General features: G+C 36.6%; 1 protein-coding gene across 6 annotated transcripts in view; it reads right to left on the reverse strand.

Annotated features, from left to right (window-relative positions):
* Positions 1-9398: 9398 nt before the first annotated feature.
* PTPRC (protein tyrosine phosphatase, receptor type C) overlaps positions 9399-23993 on the reverse strand; it is a 136297-nt gene continuing 121702 nt past the window's right edge. For all 6 annotated transcript variants that reach the window (XM_027843402.1, XM_027843400.1, XM_027843398.1 and 3 more), the window contains 4 exons: positions 22749-22871; positions 22325-22503; positions 12831-12966; positions 9399-10947 (listed from right to left, as the gene is read on the reverse strand). In XM_027843402.1, coding sequence (XP_027699203.1) covers positions 10672-10947; positions 12831-12966; positions 22325-22503; positions 22749-22871 — 714 coding nt within the window. In that variant the 3' untranslated portion in view covers positions 9399-10671. The remainder of the gene's footprint in view (positions 10948-12830; positions 12967-22324; positions 22504-22748; positions 22872-23993) is intronic.

The following is a 23993-nucleotide window of genomic DNA, read 5'->3' on the forward strand; positions in this document are numbered from 1 at the left end:
CACACACACACACACACACACACACACACACACACACATACATATACGTATAAAGAAAACTTTTCTGATTTAAACAAGACTGTGTGAATTTCTTGGCAACGTGGAGACACTCTACATCAATCATATCCAAAGAAGTATGGTACGAAAGACAACCTATTGAAGTGTGGGAAGAAAATATTAGAACAGCTATTTTTGTATCTTTTATAAAAATAAGAAAGACATTGTTTACTAATAATTAATATATGAATGGATACTGGTATTTTCCTTCACTTCATCCATATTCTAGAAAATCACATATTACATATAATATTCAAAGTGTCCTGGGGGAATGGGTGAGAATACTACAATATGGAGCAGTTGACAGTAGCATCTTTAATCATCCCTTTACTTTCAGCACAGTGCAATGTATGGCACTCTCTGTGTCTAATTAAGTAGATTTATGGATGATGTACAATTTTAACTAAACTTATCCTCACAAAAATGGATAAGTGGCTTGAATTTATTTCTGCAAAGAAAATACAAATTGAATATAATTCTACAATATAAACAATTGTAGAACATTAAAAATAATTCTACAAGTGAACAACAAGAAAATGGCAGAGCCAACGACCAGCTACTCTTGGTATGAGCTCTTTTTTAGTCCTATTTGTGAAGTAAAAACAATGATGATTGAATTAGATCTAACGAGTAGTCTGAAATATGTGAAATTATAAAGATTATTTGAAATATGAATTTGCATCTGCTATCATTGATGGCAAACATTGTCCTAAGATTATATTATTCTTTGAGATATTACCTAATGATTCTATGAAGTCACCATGATTAGCAAAATCTTTAAAAGCTAAACATCTAGAACATGAAGAAAAATCTGTATGTTTTGGCAATGTTTAAAATTTATGTGATATTTAATATACAAAATTTCATTAAACTAAGATAAATGTTTAGAAGACACCATTGAAGTTTGTTGCTTAATAGTGAAAGACCAGAAAGGCACATAAAACTAGGAAAAATTTGTTCTTCCTATCATGATAAAAATTGCTGAAATAGTAATAGAGGAAAACAGTAGGACAACAAAGCAAAATGCATTTCTTTGTTCTGATAGTCAGCAAATAATGCTAACAATGAATTTTAAAAATTGTTGAATATTTGAGGAAACAAGTATTAGAGCAAATTATGCTATATGAGGTTTACTATATACACTTGGATAAAAGTATAGATGTTTCTAATATTTCTAACTATATATTATTTGCTAGATTCTGTTTCAATAATGAAATGCATGAAGTACTTTTTGTGACACACTAAAGAAAGATTCAACAGAGAAGACATTATTAACAATAAGTGGCTTCTTTAATTTTTAAAAAAAATTATTTTAGGAAAAAAAATCTCTGTAAAAGTAGCCACTGACAGAATGGCTGCTTTCATTGGGATAAGAAAAGGATTATCAGATAAAATTACAGAAATTGAGCCATTCATGAAATTAATTTACTGCATCATACATAGAAAAGCAATTGCAGCAAAGAAGTGGGTTCAGAAGTGCATCGTGCTTTAGGATGTTGTTGATATGTTTAATTTTACAAAAAAAGGAAGATTTTTTTTAATACTTGTAATGAAATCAGTTGTCACAAACCTCACAGAAGTTTGATGGTTATCTCATGTCCAAAAAATTTCCAACTAAAATTGTTTACTAACATTTAATTTCATCCAAATGCTAGACAGTCATGTGTCACATATGGTAACAGCAATGATGAATCATCTATTTTTCTTTTTCAGCAAGACAATTATTCTGAATTTTTGCTGATTACTTTTGTGATAATTAATGGTAGTGAGTAGTATTCTAACTGCCAAATATTTTTTTAAAACCTAAAACCACTTAGTATTCACCCCAAGGGTGGTAAGACATGGACATTGAGAGAAGATTTTTTGGCAAATAGTAAAAAAAAAAATATATTGTGTGTGTGTGTCTACATACATAGACACACATACTTCATGAGGAGGCAGGGGTAGTAATTAACCATAAAATCAGGGACATAAGAAAAATTCTACCATGGGAACAATAGTATATCATCTCTTTCTCCTGTAGGAATTGATACTCCTAAGAAAGAGGTACAACTGGAAAAAAATTTAAGTCAAAGAGCAAGATCTACAAAGCAATAACAAAGAAACTATTTAAAAAGTACTTCTTGAGAGTATCCTCTAAGCTTTGATAAATAGGTATAAGAACCACAAATTAAAGAATAAAATTAATGAAGATAATGAAATATTGAAATATTAAAGATCTTACAGTTTTTAAATTAAAGATTATACAAGCTCCAGTCAGCTATCAAAGTGATCTTCCTAAAGCATAGGCCTGATCATGTCATCCCCTATCCCACCATTCACTAAACTCCAATGACTCCTTATTAGCTCCAAAATCAAATATGAAATTTTCTGTTTAACTTCTAAAGACCTTTATAAACTGCACTTTTCTTATCTTTCCAATATTTTTTATACCTTACTCCCTCATATTCTGAGATCTAGTGACAGGGACCTTAGTATTCCTTGCACATACACTCCATCTCCCTACTTTGTGCATTTTGTATTAACTCTCCCTCATACCTGGAATGCTATCATCTCTCCCTTCTGGCTTCCCTGGATTCCTTGAAGTCTCAAATAAAATCCTACTTTCTTCAAGAAGCCTTTCCTGGACCCTCTTAATGCTAGTGCTTTCTCTCTGAAATTATTGCAGTGTATCCCTCATAACTAAGGAGGAATAAAAGGAATGTCTTGTTTCACTGAGGGCCCAATTCAGGTTAGATTACATAAATCTATGGCGTGCTATGACAATGCAGTTGTATTACTTCCTCCAGCTTCATTTAGCAGCTGAGTAGGGATGGTAGAGGCCAATGGTGGAAGCAATCCAGGATTTGGCAATTGATGCATAGCAGAACAGTAGGGTGAAAAATTTAAGAGTGGAGGACTGAGTGGAGTTGAATTGGTTACTTATAGTGACAAAATTGAGAAGGAAGAAAAGTGAAATCAAAGTAGGGTTAACAGTCTGAGAAAATACCGAGTGGTCCTTATGAAGGCAAAGCATTGGTTTGGGAGCAGTGACGTCTCCAGAGAGATGTAATAATAGGAGGTTATGGTCAGATAGGAGAATATATTTTTTAATTAATGATGTAGAACATTTATAGACAATGGTGAGTGCCAGAATGTGGCCAGTCTTGGGGATAGTTGAGATGGACAGGAGTAGTCAGTCATGGAATCTAAGGAGATAAAGGCATTGGGAGCTTAAGATATTTGAGGGAGCATTATCATGAATATTGAATATTGAAGTCTTTTAGTAGATGGCAGAAGTTGAGGAAGAGAGAAGATAGGTACAGAACTCTTTCAAAAAGGAGAGAGGATGCCCTGGGAGCTAGCAGATAATAGCCATCACGATTTGAATAGAGTGAAATATTTTTAATAGAATGAACTTCAAGGCAGGGAGAGGTTGCCGAGTAATGAGGGCAGAGGGACAGTCTCAAAGTGGTACAGGGAGCAAGCAATATTCTGATCCCACCACCAAAACCAGAGAGCTTGAGAGAGGATACAGTTCTAGAGAGTCTGGAGTATCATAGGAGGGAAACTGGGTCTTAGTGAGTGCAAGTAGATAGGGAAGAAGTATGAGAAGAATTCTAGAATGAAGAGAAATTTGTTCTATGTTGAATGGGAATTTCAAAAGACATAGTGTAAGGAGTGGAAGAGTTGGAGTGAGGCATAGGTGGGAGAGGAGAAGGGACTATATTATCACAACCTTGTGTAGGGCTACTGTATTACTGACCTTCCATAGAAATCTTAATTTTCTACTTGGCACAGTTCTTAACCAGGATATGGCAAAGTTGTGTGTTTTTTGACTGTTTTGTCAACTTTTGTATTTATCTTTTCCTGTTTATCATTTTAGTTATATCCTCATTCCAAGCCACAATCATTATTTAAATATGTTCTCATCAGATTCCCTGTCACCAGCTCTATACTCTTTGCATCACTTCTCTAAGGAATAGACCATTACCCTCAGGTATTGACTCTACTTTGCACGTATCTTGTAGGTGCCTTTACATGTTTGGTTTTTTTTTAGGCAATTGGGGTTAAGTGACTTGCCCAGGGTCACACAGCTAGTAAGTGTCATGTGTTTGGTCTGAGGCCAGATTTGAACTCAGGTCCTCCTGACTTCAGGGCCGGTGCTCCCTTTACATGTTTATGTTGCCTCCCTCACTAGAATGCAAACTCTTTGAATTAAGGATTTTTTTTTTTAATTTTTTGTATTTCCAATGCTAAGGGCCTAGTATGTAGCAAATGCTTAATAAATGCTTTTTGTCTGATGAAAGAAGTGGTGGTGGGGGTTGGGTACAGGATACACTTGAGTGGCAATAGATTAAGTAATGTGAGTATAGGGAGAGTAGTAGGAAGTGGGAGTTTGTAAACAGCACGCAAATAGTAGTGGAAATGCTCGAAGTCTCTCTGGGTAGTGTTGAAAGGAATAGACCAAGGAAAAGGACTTTGAACATGTCTGCTCCTCTAGGCTGGGAGGAGCCAGCAGGGAAGATAAATATTAATAAGTAAGCTCACTCTTTTAACAGTGATGATGATGATATGGGAGATAATTCCATTTCTTTCCTCTGCTCTCCTTTCCTTCCTTCCTCTTGTGTTTTTTTTCCTTTTCTTCACTCCTTCCTTCCCTCTGTCTTTCCCTCAATCTTTAATGACCCTGTTTTTTATTAATTCCAATTCCCACAAATGTCTATTAAGGGCCTAAGTGAAATTTTAGCTTACCTTGCCTAGAACCAGGCCTTCTTTTTCCTGGCCAACAGCTCCAAACTATGTCATCTCAATTCTAGTCTTCATCCCCACCAGAAACTTGGACTAGGTTCCTCCTCTTTGGAGGTCTTCAAGAAGAGACTGGTGGCCACTTGTTAGATATAAAGGGGTCCCTTTTGTGTATTCCTTTTTCCATAGTGAGTCTAATTCATAAGAACTATCATGGACTCTGATAAGTGAGTTTTCATCTTATATTGACTGAAACCAGGTTTCCTCCTCACTTCCCTGGCACCAACTTCTAAACTTGATCCTCCTACCCCACACCAGATATCTGGTTCTCCTTTATGTATTTTTTTTCCCCATTAGAATGTAAGTTCACTGAGGCCAGGGACTGTCTTACTTTCTTGCATTTGCATCCCTGGTGCCAGGCACATAGTAAGTGTTTATTAATTGTTTTATCTAGATATCTACAAGGATTATGAATAGTAACACAAAATGGAGAAGTCTCTGTTTTCGAGTAGCTTACATTCTTCTTAGGAGAGGGGCATAGAAAGGAGGCAGGATACAATCAATCCACATATAAGTGAATATAAGGTGGTTTGAGGAAGGAAGGAATCTTTACAACAGGGCTGATCAGGAAAGACTTTCCTACAAGATAGCTCTTGAGTTGAACCTTGTGGGAAGGTGTCCTTAGTACCTATGTCTGAACGGTGGAGCCTATTACATCCTATGGATATATAACAGCACTTCAGGAGCCCTGTTTTCAGGGAGGGAGTAGAACATGAGACAGGAATATTCTGCTTTTTGTGTTTGGGGTTTTCCCCATAAGGTCCTTTATGCATTACTCTGTAGAAAAGCCATAAAAGGAACATAAAGAATATGGAAGAGCAGAATAAGATGTTGACTCAATGTACCTTCTGCATCTAATGAATGAAAAAAAGGCCTGTGCAAATATGGTTTGGATTTTATAGCTCTCTGTTAAATTTTTTCAATATCCATTGATGGGTCCTGTGACAAACACACTGAAATATAAACCAAACAGTAAGAACTTGTTCTGATTACCAAATAAAGAGACAATTGAACAATGACATTTGTGATTTATTGTAGGGTTTTCTTTCCTGGCACTCATTTTTGTGGGGAGGTGATTTCTGTTTATGTTCATCAAGAGAACTGCCCAGGCTCCCACCAGTCTTTCCCATGGATGCTGAAGAGTTTGTTTATTTTTGTATAATAACTTCAACGTAGTGTGTGATTTCAGCTGAGTTGACTATATTGTACGACATTGTCAGAAATTTATATTTAGAAACTATTTTTGCACAGTCTGTTTTGTGAGAAGAAAAAAAGGGGGAAAGAAAGAAAATAATTCCAAGTTGCTTTTGCAGGGTACCATAAGAGGGAGCTGGGATTCAGCACATGCCAGTCAAGTTGAACTTCTACCATTCTTGACCACCATCTCATCTTAAACCTCTATGGTTTCCATCTAGGCCTCAACCCAGGAGTCTAGGGAATAACAATACCCTCTAAACCACCAGATCTGCTTCCAGTCTACTCCCTGCAGTAGTCAATGAGGGGTGAGATCATTATGCAGAAAGGCCCTGACTTCCTCGTCACTACTAGTAACAACTGCTGAATAAATACAACTAACAGGTAGATGAACTTAAGAATCCTGGAAACAGAGTCACCTTCCAGATGAAAGGCCTGCTTCTAGACCAGTCATCATCTGGAGAGATGGCTCCTGTAGAGAAGGGGCCAGCCATCCCCATCAGCTACTGACCAACTACCAGTGCTTGGCACTGGGCCCAGCACATAGTAAGTGCTTAATGAATGTTTATTGATTGACTAACGGTGCCAATCACAGGGCAGATGAAGCAGCTTAGCTAAAGCAACAAAGCACCTTGAGACAGGACGGGGAAGGTAGCGTTTTACTTCCTGGGATCTTAATTATCTTTCCTATGAATTCTTTAAAATACGCTTTCTCAAAAATTAAAGTGCATTTCTATGCCCAGATTTCTTCTGCTTCTCTATCACAAAGACTAGGATATAATAATTTCCTTTCAAAGTTCCCATCATTTCCATTCTAGAAACTAGTTCTTCACTGTTTATCATGAATCAGATTCAGAACAAAATTTCCCTTGTCGATTCCTCTACTTTTTGAAGGGTAAAATTATCTAAGGTGAATTAAGAAGTTATTACCTGCTCGGCTTTTGAGAGAGAGAGAGGGAGACACACACACACACGCACAGAGAGAGACAGACAGACAGACAGAGACAGAGACAGAGAGGGAGACAGAGAGAGAGAGAGGGAGGGACAGAGAGACAGAGAGACAGAGAGACAGAGAGAGAGAGAGAGAGAGAGACAGAGACAGAGAGAGAGAGCTCTAGCAGATAATTGGATAATTGGGGTTGCAATCACAATTATGCCTCTGTACCATAAAGGATCTTTTCCCAAAATTCCTCATCTATTTCCTCTTTCTGTAAAGGAAGTCTATTGTATACTTCAATGACAAAATTATTTGTGTCTCGCTACTTTGAACTTCAAGAAAATATTCTCTGTAATGCTTCCCCCTCCGATTTCCTCACTTGAGTATTTCTTCTTCATGTACAATGCCACTCTCTTTTTATTTATTTATTTTTATTTTTTAGGCAATTGGGTCACACAGCTACTAAGTGTCAAGTGTTTAGTCTGAGGCCGGATTTGAACTCAGGTCCTCCTGACTTCAGGGCTGGTACTCTATCCACTGCGCCACCTCGCTGCCCCACTCCCTTTTTATTTACCCTTTTTCTTTTGAAAGTCACACAGGATGAGCAGAGATGGAGAGATTGTACTCTAGATCATCCACCACATTACATTATGACCTTTCCTCCCAAATCTCACCTTCTAAACTTCCCTGTTGCTGTCAAGGTCATGCAGGCTCACAACCTAGGCACCATCCTCAACTCCTTCCTCTCCTTCATGCCACATATCCATTCAGTTTTCAAATTGTGTGTTTTCTACCTCCACATTATCTCCTGCATCTATTTTCCTCTTTCTACTCCTACAGCCATTGCTTTAGTTAGGACTTTCATCACTTCTCACCTAGACAAAGCCTCCTAAATTGCTTCTCTGCCTCAAGTCTCCCCTTAACACACACATCTGTCAAAGTGATTTTCCTGAATCCTAGGTCTGATAAGTCACTCCCCAGTGATTCCTTACTGACTCAAAGATCAAATATTATTTCATCTTCATCTCATCTTTTTCAATTTAAATTTCTGTATATTATAACATATATTGAATACAGTAATCATAATAATAACTAGCATTTATATGGCACTTTAAAGTATGCAAAATGCTTTACAGATAGTATCTCATTTTATCCTCACAACCCACTCTGGTCTTCCTGGCTTTAAGGACAGTGCTCTATCCACAAGCATCCTTGGCTTCCTAAAAGTGAGCAGAGCACTGGTGTCCAAGGATCTTGGTTGAAACTACACCTTTACCTGTGAGATATCTGCAAGTCATTTAGGCTTTCCAGGACCTCAGTGTCCTCATCAGTTAAACCAGGAAGTTAGATAACATCTGGGCACACCTTCCAGTTCTAGATTTATAATTCTATAAGTTTGGCTCATATATATGTAGCCTTATTCTCAGGGCCTCTCCATTCACTTTTGTAGTTTGGGGAGGAAAACAGCATATGTCTGTAATGCAATTTCACTGTCAATGACAGAAATCCTCTAATGATTGATGGACTCCTTCTCTAGGGACATAGACTTCATGGACCACTTACCTTATTCTTTCTCTAATCCACTGGGGGGATTGAAAAGTCTTATAGAAGTTTCAAACAGGGAAATAACCATTCTTGTGACTATTTTTTAAAAAACAATCTTTATTTTATGCTTCTTAGCATAGATTTAAATAGCATTGGGAAATGCACATTTTGAATCCTATATCAAAACTGTTTTGCTGTTGTTTTTGTTGGTTATTCTTGTGTTCTGAACCAGTGTAATAAACTGCTAGTTATAGGCCAGTCATGGAATAAAGACCCTAGTTTGAAAACCACACATCTCCCATACTTGAATACTAGGCAGTGTTTTACATATATTCTCTGGCAGCTATTATCTCAAGCTACAGATGGAGAACTGAGGCATCAAGTGGTAATACATCATTGCAGTAGTTCCAAACTGGTGTGATAAATGATAGGCCTGGAGCATAGTACTGATAAGGTTTCCCAAATTCTCTCTCCCAATTCATTACTTACTATAAAAATCTCTCTAAAGGTGCCTTCGGACATTTTCCTTTGTCGAAAAAAAAAAGACAAATAATAACGGTAATAAAAAGCATCATGTTGATGAACATGATGATATATGTGGTAAAATGCCTGGCACATAGTAGGCACTTAAAAAATGTTTTTGGAATAGCATTGAATATATGGAGAGAATGAAAAGCAATGGAATCATCTGGGAAGCTCAAACTGGTCAGTAAGTCATAGTCAATTGTCAACTTAAATACAGTATATGACCAATAGAAATGACCTTACCTCAACACAGAGACTTGTAAGCAGATGCTCTTTATCCCTAGTTTCAATGGTTCTAAAGTGAAATATCAAGGATCTTGAGGTTTCTATTTCTTATGAACAACACTAACAATAATGTTGAAAATAGATTACATTTATGTAGCACTTATGGTTTGCAACATCCTTCACCAGTCGGTAAGCTTTACTATGTGACCACTTATGATACATTACATGTAGTTTAATATTATTTTTTCAACTACCAAGATCTGTAACTGACATACATACATAAAACAGTGGGTATTTCATACTGAGTTTTGCAATGACCTTCTTTAATATTAAAAAAAAAATGGAAAGATTTGAAGCAAATGCTTTGATACTGAACTACCAGCATCCAATAAGATAAACATAAGCAAGCAGACTGACTGGGCTGTGTTTTGCTGATAACTAAATACAGAATTACTTAGAAAATCCTTTCAGGAATAAATATTTTATACAAATGAATTTGTACAGTTCCAGTTTTTCCATTCTATGTATGTTAACTATCTATTGAGTTTGTGTCTTTTAAAAGATGTTTATTTGACTTCAATTGCAACAAACAATAAACAACTTGAGGTGGGGGTGGCGCAGGATATGTAAATATACTAAATAATTAATTCCAAATCCTGTACTGAGAGCAGTTTATATCAAAGAAGTTGTATGTACTACACAGAGACAGCAAAATATGTTCATTTGTTAACCCTGTTTAAATTAGGTTAAATAAGCATGGAAAAAGAGTGGACTAAATACTAACACATGGTCTGTAGGGATGCCAAGACTTAATACAGAGAATTTCCTTAACAGACTTTGCACAAGCATATACTACTGCTCTTTGATGCCCCCTCGTAGGAGTCAAATATCGAACTGCAAAATCAGTTTACGTAGAACAATGGGGACATCTTGAGGTCATTCTGGAAAATGTTCTTGTTTTCATTTCAAAACATGGCCTGCACACAGGTTTTAGCTGATAAAATAGTGTGTCCCAAACTAAATAACAGACTTAATTAAAATTGGTTTTCCCTCTGAGGTAATAAAAGATAGTTCATAAGTTACCCTCTTTTAAGATAACATTTTCACTTGAAGTTTTTCTCCTTAAAACAAAACAGAACCAAACAAAAACTGATGAAGAAAGCCCATTAGTTAATAGCAGAAAAATGTTTTGAATAAGCATTTGACTATACAAAGGATTTTGTAAAAAATATATAAAATAAATTTCCCTAGGATTAAAAAATACTGTGGTCACCAGTTCCATGAATTCCATGGATCCATGGATTTCAAACAGACTTTTGTTCCTTTTCTACCCCTTGAAGACAGAAAAATGAAAGAAAGTCAAAGGCTTCATTAACAATGCCCTAGATCCATGTACTTCCCTAGGCACTTTCTGTTAGGGTTGGATTTGTGGGACCATTTGAAGAGCTTTCAGTCTCTTTAGTACCATCTGTGGTCTTTGATTCTTCATCCTTTCTGCTTTTTTGTTGGGGTTTATCCAGATCACCAGATGAGCTAACACAGTTAGCATCCTGATTTGGTGTGTCCACTTCATTGTCAAATTCAATTTTATCTTGTGGATGGCTGCTTTTCTTTACTTGTCCATTCTGGGCAGGGTAAGTGTTTGCAATGATATCATACAGGAACTGGTACTGTTCCTTTAAATTAAAAAAAAAAGGAAAGAAGAAATTGGAGAAAAGAAAGATGATGCAATTATTTTGGTGCAATATAAAAATTGATAGTAGATAAACTCAATAAACAGCCGGAAGTCATGGAAGCAGAAAGCTACATAAAGATTAGGAAGACCTTTCTGAACTTCTTGGGTTTAGAACTACTTCAAAGGCTGAGTCACAGTATGAACTCAATAGAATATTATTATGCTGTATAGAATGAGAATGACAGCTCTAAGGAAATCAGAGAAAGATGGAACAAGTCATATGACCTGGTGCCAAATAAAGAAAGAAGATCTAGGAGAATGACATACACAACTACAATAATGCAATTGGAGATGACAAGAGGGGATTATAGATCTCAAATCAAATGCAATAATCAATAGTGGTTCCAGATGGCTGGTGCCAGAACACACTTTCTCTGCAGAATATTATAGTCACTAGTTGAAAAAGCTTTACTTAACTGCTTCTTTGAAAAAGGAGTGTACCTATGGGGGAATTACTGGGGAAGGGAAGGGAGCCAGGCTTTGTGTGTGGTCCTTTACAAATGTCTCGTTCTATCCCCATAATAACCCTGTGAGGTAGGTGACCATATGGCCCCCATTTTACAATTAAGGAAACTGAGGCAGAGTTTAAGTGATTTTCCCAAAGGTCATAGACCTAGTTAAGTGCCAAGACCAGATATGAACTCAGATATTCCTGACTCCAGACCCAGCTCTCTATCTACAGCACCACTTAACTGCCTCTAATTACTGGGAAGTAATTGGATATAAAAACAAAATGTGTTAAATGTGAACTCCTTGACATCAGGGAATGTTTTTTGCCTTTCTTTGTATGCCCAGGGCTTAGCATAGGGCTAGGCACATAGTAGGCACTTAGGTTCAGGCATTAGTTGGATGCTTATGAATCTCTTTCATAAGTAGTGATCCTATGCAGGTAGGTATACGTGGCCTTACTAGAATATTCTTGGTTATAGGACAGTATTAAGAAATGTACAGGTATGTCTTCAAATGCTAAAAGCACCTCATTACAAAGTAATTAGCTTTGTCTCAGCACAGACTTCTAGAGGAACATTACAGGAAGGTTTCATTATGCACCAAGGACCAAACTCTAAATCTAGCTTATTTTCTCTCAGGGTGCAAAATAAATTATACAAATCCTAAATTAGTTTATCAATCACTTAATAATGTGGTGAATTTTCACCTAATTAAGTATTCTTTATCTACAAGTCCTAACTTCTCCTCTCTTTCTCTGTCAATCTCTGTCTCTGTCTCTCTATCTCTCTCTTTCCCCCCAATTCATATATATACATGCACAACAGGGTGTCCCAAAAGTCTTAGTAGTTTTAAGCTATTAGCATTTAATTTGTTAAGTTTTATATATAAATACATGTGCATGTGAAATATGTATGTACGCTATACATATATACATTTATAAATATATATTATACATAGATATATGATATATACATACTACATGTATGCTATCAGTTTCTAATTATTGAGCTAGGCACAATTGTTGATCTAATTTCTCCACAGCAGGGGTTCTTAAATTTTTTTTTTGTGATGTGGACCCCTTTGGCAGTCTGGTAAAGCCTATGGACCCATTCTCAGAATAAAGTTTTTTTGTCTACATTCATAAGGAAACATAACTTCCAATTTGTGGTTAGTGAAAGTCATAATTTATTTTTTCCATCCAAGTTCATAGACCCACAGAAATCTACTTCAGGGGTGCATGTGCCCCAGGTGAAGAACCCCTACCATGCAGAAAGAAAAACAGAGAAAGAGAAACAAAGAGAGAAGTAGAGACCTGTTTAAATAGAAGAACAACAACAACAACAAATGTTCAAATTCCTCATAAGATTTACTTACAAAAGATGAAACCATTTCTGGCCTGGCTCTGCGCAGAGATTTCACTACTTGAAAAACATCGATTACATCTTCTGTATCTGCAGAGTCCAGAAGATTGAACAAAGCACAAAATGTTCCTGTTTTTTGGGATCCATCCCTACAAAAAGGAAAAAGGAACTTAAATTACAGTTTTACAGAGAAAGAGAATGTCATGGGAATGAGGTTGCCAGAGTCCATAATTTAAATCACATTTAACAATGTAGTCTTGTCAACACTAACGGATTTTTCAAAAATAAATTATATATTTTTTTTAAAAAAAAGATTAATTTGTGATCACATCAACAGCCAAAGTATTTTACTCAGCTAAAAGAAACAATTATTTTTATAGCTATCTAGACTGCCAAATATGTGTGTGCGTGTGTGTGTATGCGCACGAGTGTATACTTGTGTGTTTTCACTGATAAGTTCAGTGGGGAAAAATCTACCAGCAGAAATTATTAAGTAGGTCAGGTCAACTTAAGTGTTTGCCAAAGTTTGTGTATTGTCCAAAGATCTGCAGCAAAGAAAATATAATAAACTTTTACCCCCCAAAGGGAAAAACCCTATTATAATCTAAATAAGAACCACCAGTAATGCAGGAAGTTTAGTGGCAAATAAATATGCATAGTCTTTTTTACAAAACGATTCTTTCACAGTCATAAAAACAATCCTCCTTTACTATTTATCTTCATATCATTTTTATCTTTAAAACTCAGGGGCAGCTAGGTGGCACAATGGATAGCACACTGGCCCTGAAGTCAGGAAGATCTGAGTTCAAATCTTACCTCAGACACTTACTATGGGATCCTGGGCAAGTCGCTTAATCCCAATTGCCTCCCCAATAAAAAAAAATAGAACCCAACCTCATCCTTTGGCTTCCCCTGTATTCTTCCTCTGTTACTCCACTTCTAATCCTCTACTCTGGGTCACCCCAATCATTTTCTTCCTCTGTTCCTCCTCTAAAGCACTAGAATAATCCTGTAGGAAGTTGTGAAACCTTGGTTGACTATATTTACCAATAATCCATGTGCCATAATTTCAAGTAGGACCTCATGAAGGGCTCTGTGAAACATTCTCTATGGTGCCTATTCCAAACTTCTTTTCCCAAGCCCCAAGCTGTCCTCTTCTCTTTCAGCAAAATACCTTGCTTCATATTTTACTGTTGTGAGTAAAGTTATCACCATGATAGAATGAATGGAGCTTTGATCTAGGATGAAGAATTTAGACAGCAGTGACATCAATTGTTCTCCTCTAACAAAGAAAGCTGTTGCTGTATAGCCCACTGGTTACTGGGTCAGGATGGAGACTAGTGAGACTGTGACAGCTCCCCCATAATGGGGGAGCTGTATGGATGTGGGCCAGCCTTCAAGAAGAGAACAGATATGATCTGTGGCTGGTGGAACTCAACTTAGGGGATCCTAGGGATAAGGAAGAAGGTCTGGTTCTGGTTCCTGGGAGGTGATTTCTTAGTGCCAAAGTGACCTCTGGCTGACTCCTAAGACAGAAAAGGAAGATAGCACAGATACAGGTACCTAGTACAATCTACTAAAGGCTAGGGGTTGGGGGGGTGTGGGAGTGGAAAATCTCAGGTCTCTACTTTCAGAGGAAATTGTTAGGTTGATCTCTCTAGGGTGGGTGATTTGGACTCAGAAAATACCATGGAAACATAGAAAGCCTCTCTTCCTTTTCAATGTTCATCCTAAATTTTGAGAATAGGGGCCAAAAAATACTTGGGAAAGGACGGTGAGCAAGCTTTGGCCAGATGCGCAAAAGCCAAATTTCAGCAAACTGGCTAGTAGAGAACTGGACCAGGAGTCCTGGGTTATCGCCCCTATGCTTAGGCTAAGCGTATTTTCTCCTCTATAAAATGAGGGATTTGGACAAAATTTTGACTCTCTAAAATAATTTCTGTCATGACATTTTGAGGGTTTGGGGAAGTAGGAACTTAAAATCCTCCTTCAGCTCCCTCCTCAACACCATCCATCAGTTTTCTTCACTCCTACCTCCCGTAATAATTGTGCTTCCTGTAGAAGGGGCATAAGCTGACTTCTGAGAAATGCAGTGGCTGATTTAGATTATGTTAATCAGTGGGAGAGCTGTCTAAAGCATACTTCTGCTCAGAATTGTAACAATGACTGAAGTAGTTAGTCTGACTCAGAATTCTTAGATAGCAGCTATTCATTTTTGAATGCAATAAGTGAATGGGTAAATGCAGAACACAGTAAGTTTCACTGATCTGGATACAAAGAACCAAAGGATTAGAGATATTCTTTATTTAGTTGTTGAGTCAGTAAGTATTCATTAAGTGCCTAATATGTGCCTGGCACTGCACTAAACTCTGAAATACAGAGAAAGAAAAAAAAAGGCTCAGATATCAAGGACCTCATAGTCTAATGGGAGAAATGATAGGTATTAACAATATAGATATACAGGATAATATTGGGGATAACCCACAGAGGTAAGTTATTATCATTAAACGAAATTAGAAAAGGCTTCTTGTAGAAGGTGGCATTTTAGCTGGGACTTAAAAATAACCAGGAGAGAGAAATGGAGAGGGAGGGAATTGAAGGCATAGATCAAAGCCAGTGAAAATGTATGGAATCTAAAGATGGTCTATCTTAGAAAAAAGTAAGGAGATCAGTGCCACTGAATCTCAGACTACATGGGAGAGAAAGGAAGCAATAAGGGTTAGAAGACTGGAAAGTAGGAATAGGCCAGGTTATGAAAGGCTTTGAACACCACATTTTACATTTGATCTTAGGAGGTAATAAGAAGTCCTGGATTGAATTATTGAATTGTAGGGGTGGGGAGGGAGTGTGTGATGTAGTCAGACCTGTGCTTTAGGAAGACCAATTTGACAGCAGAATGGAGAATGCGCTGGAGTAGGGAGAAGCTTAAGGCATGAAGACAACCATCAGACTGTTGAAACAAATGTATATGAGGTGATGAGAGCCTACACCAAGTGGCAGTGTCAGAGGAGTGATGTTGTGAAGGTAGAATCAACAGGACTTAATAATTTTTTTTATATGAGGGAATGAAGGAGAGCAAAGCATTGAGGATGACACTTATGTTGAAGTCTGGATGACTAGAAGGATGATGGTACCTTCAATGGTAATACAGTTGATGGGAAATGAAGAAGGAATGATGGGAAAGATAATAAGTTCAGTTTTGGACATGCTGAAATTAAAATGTCTATGAGACATCTGGCTCAAGATGTCTAATAGGCAGTTGGGGAGAAGAGTTGGTCAGGAGAGAGATTAAGGCTAGATAAGTAGATTTGATAATCATCAGCATAGAGATGACAATTGAATCCATGGGAGCTGATGAGGACACCAGGTGAAAGAGCATAGAGGGAGAAAAGAAGAGGGTACAGGACAGAACCTTGGGGGGCACCCACAGTAAATGTGCATGACCCAGAGGAAGATCTAGTAAAGGAAACTGAGCAGGAGGAGAACTAGAAGAGAGTAGTCACAGAAATCTAAAGGGAAGAGAGTGTCAAGGAGAAGAGGTTGATTGACAGTGACAAAGGCTACAGAGAGGTCAAGAAGAATGAGGACTGAAAAAAGACCATTAGATGTGGCAATTAAGAGATAACTGGCAACTTAGGTGAGAGCAGTTCCAGATGAATGTTGAGGTTAGAAGCCAGACTGTAGAGCGTTGAGAAGAAATGAAATGGAAACATTTACCATTAGTGGCCTTCTTAAGGAGTTTAGATATAATAGGGAAGAGAGATATGGGACAATAGCTAGGAAGAAATGGATAAATGAGAATTGGGTTTTGTTTTTGTTTTTGTTTTTGTTTTTGAAGATGAGAGATATATGGGCTTGTTTGCAGTTAGTAGGGAAACAGCCAAAAGATAGAAAAAGACTGAAGATTAGTGAGAAAGTAGACATGATGGGGCATCTCCTGGAAAAGATAGGCTGGAATAGGATCACTTATGCATGTGGAGGGAGTGACCTTGGCAAGGTGAAGGGCCACCTCTTAAGGTGAGACAGGTGCGATGATAGTGGAAGAAGGCATTTGAGTTATAAGAGATGAGGAGGTAAGAACAGGAAGATCTCAGAGAATGGCATAGACTTTTTTTTAGTGAAATATAAGGATTAGTACTTAGCTGAGAGGGTTGGGAGAGGGAGGGACACATAACAAGTTTGATATAGGGTCAAAACATTTTTGGAAGTACTGCCAGGGGCAAAACCAAGATGGTAGAGTAGAGGAAGTACTACAGCTAAATTCTCCCAACATTTCCTTCCAAACAACTTTAAAATAATGCATCAAATCAAATTCTAGAGCAGCAAAGCCAACAAAAAAATCAGGATTAGACCTTTTTCTAACCCAGTACAACTGAGGAGGTTAGAAGGAGGGGTCTGTGACACCAGGGTGAGTGCTAGCCCAGAACATATGCAGCAGCAGCAGGAGCAGCAGGGGGCCTTGGAGGCAGCTTCAACAAACACAGTAGCAAACAGCAGAAGGAGGAGTTTTGGGAGATCTCATCTAAGAGATAGTAAGGGGATTGGTCAACTGGTCAAAAGACATTACAGGAGGTCATTATTCTGGTACTGATTACAGAACCTGGTTATTTAGAACTTCAATGCCCATATGCAATTTCAGGTCACATTTCTAAGGTAGAGAGGAATATTTGAGACTTCAAGGGAGGAGGGGCCTTGGTCTCAGTTCCAGGACAGAGAGGAACATTAGCATTTACAGCTATAGGATAACAGGGGCCCTTCCTGGATAAAGACCATAGTACAGACCAGGAGAAAAGTGAATGTACCACTCCCCAGATCACACCACCTTGGAAGCAAAAACTTACAGACCCTCAGAATTAAGTCTGAAAACAGCAGTACAAAAAATACCTGAAGCTTGGGATAATTTCCCTTAACCCTTGATGATCAGAGTCTAACTTTAACATGAAATTCAAAGTTAAGAAATGGACTTGAAATATTAGCAAAATAATAAAAAAAGAACCTGCCCATAAAAACTACTATGTTGACAGGGAAAATCAAAACACAAACTCAGAAGAAGACAACAATGTGAAAACAGCTCAAAAGCTTGAAGGAAAATGCAAATTGGATACAAGCCCAACAAGAATTCCTAGAAGAGCTAAAGAAAAGGATGAGTAATAGAGGAAAAACTTGGAAACAAAATGAGAGTAATGCAAGAAAATTATGAAAAGAGAATTAATAGCTTGATAAAAGAGATACAAAAAATACTGAAGAAATAACATCTCAAAAAAGTTGGCCAGATGGAAAAAGAGATACAAAATTTCATTAAAGAAAACAGCTCCTTAAAAATTAAAATTGGGCAAGTGGGAATTAGAGTCCACAAGACATCAAGAAGCAATAAAACAAAGTAAAAAAAAAAAGAATGTGAAATTTCTCATCAGAAAAACAATTGACCTGGAAAATATATCAAGGAGAGATAATTATCAGATATAGGAAAGGAAGTTGTGATTAAAAAAAAGAGCCTATACATTATATTGCAAGAAATTACACAAGAAAACTGCCCTGATATCGTAGAACTAGAGGGCACAATAGATACCAAAAGAATCTGCCAATCACCTTCTCAAAGAAATATCAAAATGCAAACTCTCAGGAACATCATAGCCAAATTCTAGAGGTCCAAAGACAAGGAGAAAATATTACAAGAAACCGGAAAGGTATCATTTAAATATTGTGGAATCACAGCAAGAATCACATAAGATTTAGCAGCTTCCATGATAAAGGGGTAGAGGGCTTAGAATATGATATTGTAGAAGGCAAAAGAGCAAGGATTATAACCAAGAATTACCTACCCAGCAAAACTGAGTATTATCCTTCAAGGGGGAAAATGGATATTTAAATAAAATAGAGGACTTCTCAAGTGTTCCTGATGAAAAAACTAGAGATGAATAAAATATTTGACATTCAAACACAAGAATCAAGAGAAGCATGAAAAAGTAAATATGAAAAAGAAATTAAAAGGGGATTAACAAGGTTAAACTGTTTACATTCCTATATGGAAATATGATATATGTAACTCCTATGAACTTTCTCATTATTAGGGTAGTTAAAAGTAGCATTCATAGACAGAGGGCATGGGTATGAGTCAATTATATTGGGATGATCTGAAAAAAATGATAGGGTACAAAAAAGGATGCACTGAGAGAAAGGGGGGAGGACAGCAAGAATGGGGGAAATGATCTCATGTAGCAGGAAAACTATGTATTGATAAAAGCTACCATAGATAATGAAGTATATCAGTACTAATACCCCAAAGCATAGCATCCAAATTATTAAAAGAAAAAGTTAAATGTTACAGAAGGAAATAGTAAAATGATACTAGTAGGTGACTAACTTTCCCTCTGAGAACTAGATAAATTTAACCATAAAATAAATAAGAAAGAAGTTAAGGAGATGAATTGGATTTCAGAAAAGTTAATATGATAAGCCTCTGGAGAAAATTGAATTGGAATAGAAAGGAGTTAGACATAAAGGATGATATAATAAACAAATTAGGAGAGCATGGAAAATTTTACCTTTCAGGTCTATGGATATGGGGAGTGTTTGTGATCAAACAAGAGACAGGGGGCATCACAGGAAGTATAATGAATAATTTTGATCCTATGAAATTAAAAATGTTTTTTTCACAAACAAAACAAGTGCAGTCAAAAAGCAGAAAAGCAGGAAACTAGGGGGAATTTGTACAATAAGTTTCTCCGATAAAGGCCTCATCTTTCAAATATATAGGGAACTGAGTCAAATTTATAAAAATAAGAGCCATTCTCCAAATGATAAATGGTCAAAGGATATGAACAGGCAATTTTCTAAAGAAAAAAAAAATCAAAGCTATGTGTAGTCAAATGAAAAAATGCTCTCCATCACTATTGAATAGAGAAATACAAATTTGAATAACTCTCACACCACACACATCAGATTGGCTAACATGATAGAAAAGGAAAATGACAGTTGTTAGAGGGGATGTCAAAAAATAGGGACACTAATATACTAATAATATGTAATATTATATATATATAATATTATATATAATGATGTATAATTGATGGAATTGTAAACTGTTCAAACCATTCTGGAGAACAATGGGAAGCTATGCCCAGAGGGCAATGAAACTATGCATAACCTTTGACCTAACAATAAGTCTATGTCCCAAAGAAGTAAAGGAAGAAGAAGCGAAGAGACAAAGAAAAAAGACTGATTTGTACAAAATATTTATAGCATCTCTTTTTGTGATAGCAAAGAATTGGAAATTAAGAGGATGCACATCAACTGGAGAATGGCTGAACAAATTGTGGTATATAATTGTGATGGATTGTTATTGTGCTATAAGAAATGATGAGGGGAATGGTTTTAGAAAAACCCAGGAAGACCTATATGAATTGATGTAAAGTTAGCAGAACCAGAAGATTACTGTTTGCAGTAACAGCAATATTGTGAAGATGATCAGCTGTGAAATATTTTGCTAGTTTTATCAATACAATGATCCAAAACAATTCTAAGGATTAATAGTGAAAAATGCTATCCACCTCCAGAGAGAGAACTGATGAACTACTAGTAAAAACTGAAGCATGCTTTTTCACTTTCTTTATTTTTCTTGCTTTTTTTAAACAATATGACTAATATAAAATATGTTTTGCATTATTTCACATGCATAATTGATATCATATTGGTTGTCATCTCAATGGGTAGGAGAGGAGCTGGAGGGAGGATGACAATTTGGAACTCAAAACATTAAAATGGAGTATTAAAAATAAATAGAAATTAAAAAATAGAATATAATGCAAAATGAAATAAAATTATTTTCTTCCTTTCAAAAAAGAAAAAAAAAAGAATGAAAAACTGCCACGGTGAGTGGGGTAGTGAACTCATTAGCCAGCACAAAAATAGTTAACTAATATAAAGGTGTAAAAGAATTGACTCGCCATAGTGGGGGTCCAGTTGAGATATTTATAATATAAATTTGTAGTAGATTCAGCACAGTTCTATGATTTTTTTCACCAGGTTCTTTCAACTTCATGTCAGTAGGTATGAAGGCAGTGGTGAGTGGAAGTAATACAGTGCTGAGGCTTAGCACAGGAAAATCAGCAATGTAAGAAGAAAACAAGGGATTCAAGAGAAGAGGACAGGAAAGAGTTGAGCTGGTTAGCAGCCTAGGAGTAAAGATGGGGAAAGGAAGGTGTGTAGCCAGTGAAGTCATGATGGACCAGAAAAGAATTGAGAGATTAGCAATAATAGTGAGGATAAAGAAAAGGATTTGGGGTTGCGAAGAAGAGGATGAAGTAGAACACAATATGCTTCAGTGATTTGGATATGAAGAATTAAAGAATTAGATACCTTTTTTTAGGTTAATTACTAGGGAAATAGGAATAACAGGACTTTCCTGTGATTATGAGACAAATGTAATTTATTTAAGCATAGACAGAGGGAGAAAATTTAGTTACTAGCCATAAGTTATAGTGAATTAATTCACAAAAAGGACCCAGAGTTTAAATTCAGAAAGGTAAAAGAGAGAAGTAAAAAGACAGATTTCAGAATTGTGTTAAAGAGAGAAGTGTGAATTCTTTCTTTACCACATATGCTCTCTATGTGTGAACTCTATTCTCCCTGGTTTCTGTATGTACTGATGAAAGGCTTTGGGGATGCAATATTTTGTACCAACCAGTTTTAATATAACATCATAGTAAGTCCCGCTTTCTAAAAGTTAATTTAGTCTGGCTGATTAATTGATATCAGCTGACAATTGGGAGAGAGAACTCTGGTTGGGGCTTTTTAACTATAGCACCATAAAACACTACACCCCATCTGGTTCTCCTAGAAACTCAAGGGAATAAGAAGAAACCTCTCAGGACTCAACCTGCCAGTGCAAATGGGTGTTGGGAGAATAGTTCCAGAGCATGTGCTACCTTGCAGATTGTGAGTTTCTTGAGTGCAGGGACTATCTTTTGCCTTTTTGTGTATCCCCAGCATCTAGTACCGTGCTTGGCATAATAGTAAGTGCTTAATAAATATTTGTTGGCTGATTATTAAGCCTTTCACATTGTAACTTACCCCTTTGATTTTAAGGTCTTGGAGGTTGGAGATTCGATCCTTTTTTTTTTTCAATCATCCTATCCCTATCATCTCTCAGAGTACTAGTATGTACATAGTATGCACTTAAATATTTGTTGAGTGAATTCATAAATATTATGTAAAACTTGTGTTATACCTATGCTATTTTCTTATTTTTTGTTTGTTTGTTTTTTGCTAGGCAATGGGGTTAAGTGACTTGCCCAGGGTCACACAGCTAGTAAGTGTCAAATGTCTGAGGCCAGATTTGAACTTAGGTCTTCCTGACTACAGGACAGGTGCTCTATCCACTGTGCCACCTAGCTGCCCCCATATGCTATTTTCTTAATAAATCAAGATGAATGGAATTTGGTGAAAATGATGATCAATGTGGCAAATGTGAATGTGAATATGAATCTGATGCTCATTCATTCTTACCTGCAGTGAACAAGAAGAGATGCCGTCTTGTGATGTTTTTGTCCTTCAGTGCCATGTTTCTTTGGAAGTTTTTCTTTGAAGTTTCGAATCATAGAAACTAATTCTTTGGGTTGGGTGGGAAGGTCTTCCCCTTTCCAGTTGTTATACTGATACTGATAAACTGTTCGGGCATCTTTCCTCTAAAAACCAGATGTCATGGAAATGTTATTAACTCAAGTGATAATTCAGCATACCTTTCATTCTGATAATCATCTATCTCATATCTATCTTTGTAATCAGAAATACTTTCTCTTAAGTATTTTACAAATTATGTTTTCAAATATTACAGAACTGTAGCTACCATGGGGTTCTTATCTTCAGTTAAACCAACAGTAGTAAATTAAATCTATCCAAATAAATCCGCCACTTCACTTAATTTTTATACCTTTGCATGTCTCAGTTCAAATACACGAATGGTGTAAGCTGTAGATCTGTTCATGTCTTTCATTTCTACTTCCACATCTTCATATTTTTGCTTTCCATCTCCCCAGTACTGAGCACAGACTTCCTAGGTTTGGGAGAATATGTTAGTACTTACATTCTTAATGTATATTCTAATTGATACCAAAAGCACAGAGAGTATGTACACATTAAGAAGTGATTAAAAATTAAAAATACAAAGAAAGGCAAAAATAGTCTCCGTCCACAAGGAGTTCACAATCTAATGGGAGAAACAACATAAAAACAATTAAGTACAAGCAAAAGAAATTAAGGAGAAAATGGAGAAAATCTTAGAGGGAAGGTATTAGCATTATGGGAGATCAGGAAATCTTCATAGAAAAAGTGAGATTTTAAATGAAACTTGAAAGAAGCCAAAGAAAAACAGGAGGTAAAGATGAAGAGGGAGAGAATTCCAGGCATGGAAGAGAGTCCTGAAAATTCAGGGAGTTGGGAGGTTCATTCTCTTGTGAGAGGAAATACAAGGAGGTCAGTGTCACTTGGTTGTAGAATATATTAAAGGAAGTAACATGTAAGAAAACTGGAAGGATAGGAAAGAGACAGGTTATAATGGATAAAAGCCAGGTAGAGGGTTTTATATTTTATCCTGAGGATAAGAGAGAGCCACTGAAGTTAATTGAATGAGAAAGATAACAAAATCAGAAGTTAATTTAGGAATATTATTTTGATAGCTTAATGGAGGATGGACTAGAGTGGAAAGAGACTTGAAGTAAGGAGGCTATAGTCTAGGCATTAGGTGATAGGGCATTCATGAGGGTAGTGGCAATATCAGAGGAGATGATGGGCATAGATGAAAGATGTTGCAAAGGTGAAATTAATGGGACTTGGTCACACATTGGATATGGAGTAGAGAGTGATAGAAAGGGAGGGGTCCAGGATGACACCTATGTTGTGAGTCTGGGAAGATGGTGATACCGTTGATAGTAATGGAGAAGCAAAGAGGAGGAGATAACATGGGAGGAGTTCATTTTGGGACATGATGAGTTTAAAACAAAGAGATATGAAAAAAATTTTAATAATGGAACAGGAGTTTGGAACTAGAGAAATATAAGAGTCATCCACAAAGTGATAAAAGTTAAAATTATGGGAGTAGAAATTGATATTGACTCCCTTAAGACCTCCTATAAAGTCCATCTTGATTTGTGGATGGCAATCAGGAAAGGGTGTAGCA

This window comes from Vombatus ursinus, unplaced genomic scaffold, assembly GCF_900497805.2.
Source record: "Vombatus ursinus unplaced genomic scaffold, bare-nosed wombat genome assembly UNPS02014909.1, whole genome shotgun sequence".
NCBI lineage: Eukaryota > Metazoa > Chordata > Mammalia > Diprotodontia > Vombatidae > Vombatus > Vombatus ursinus.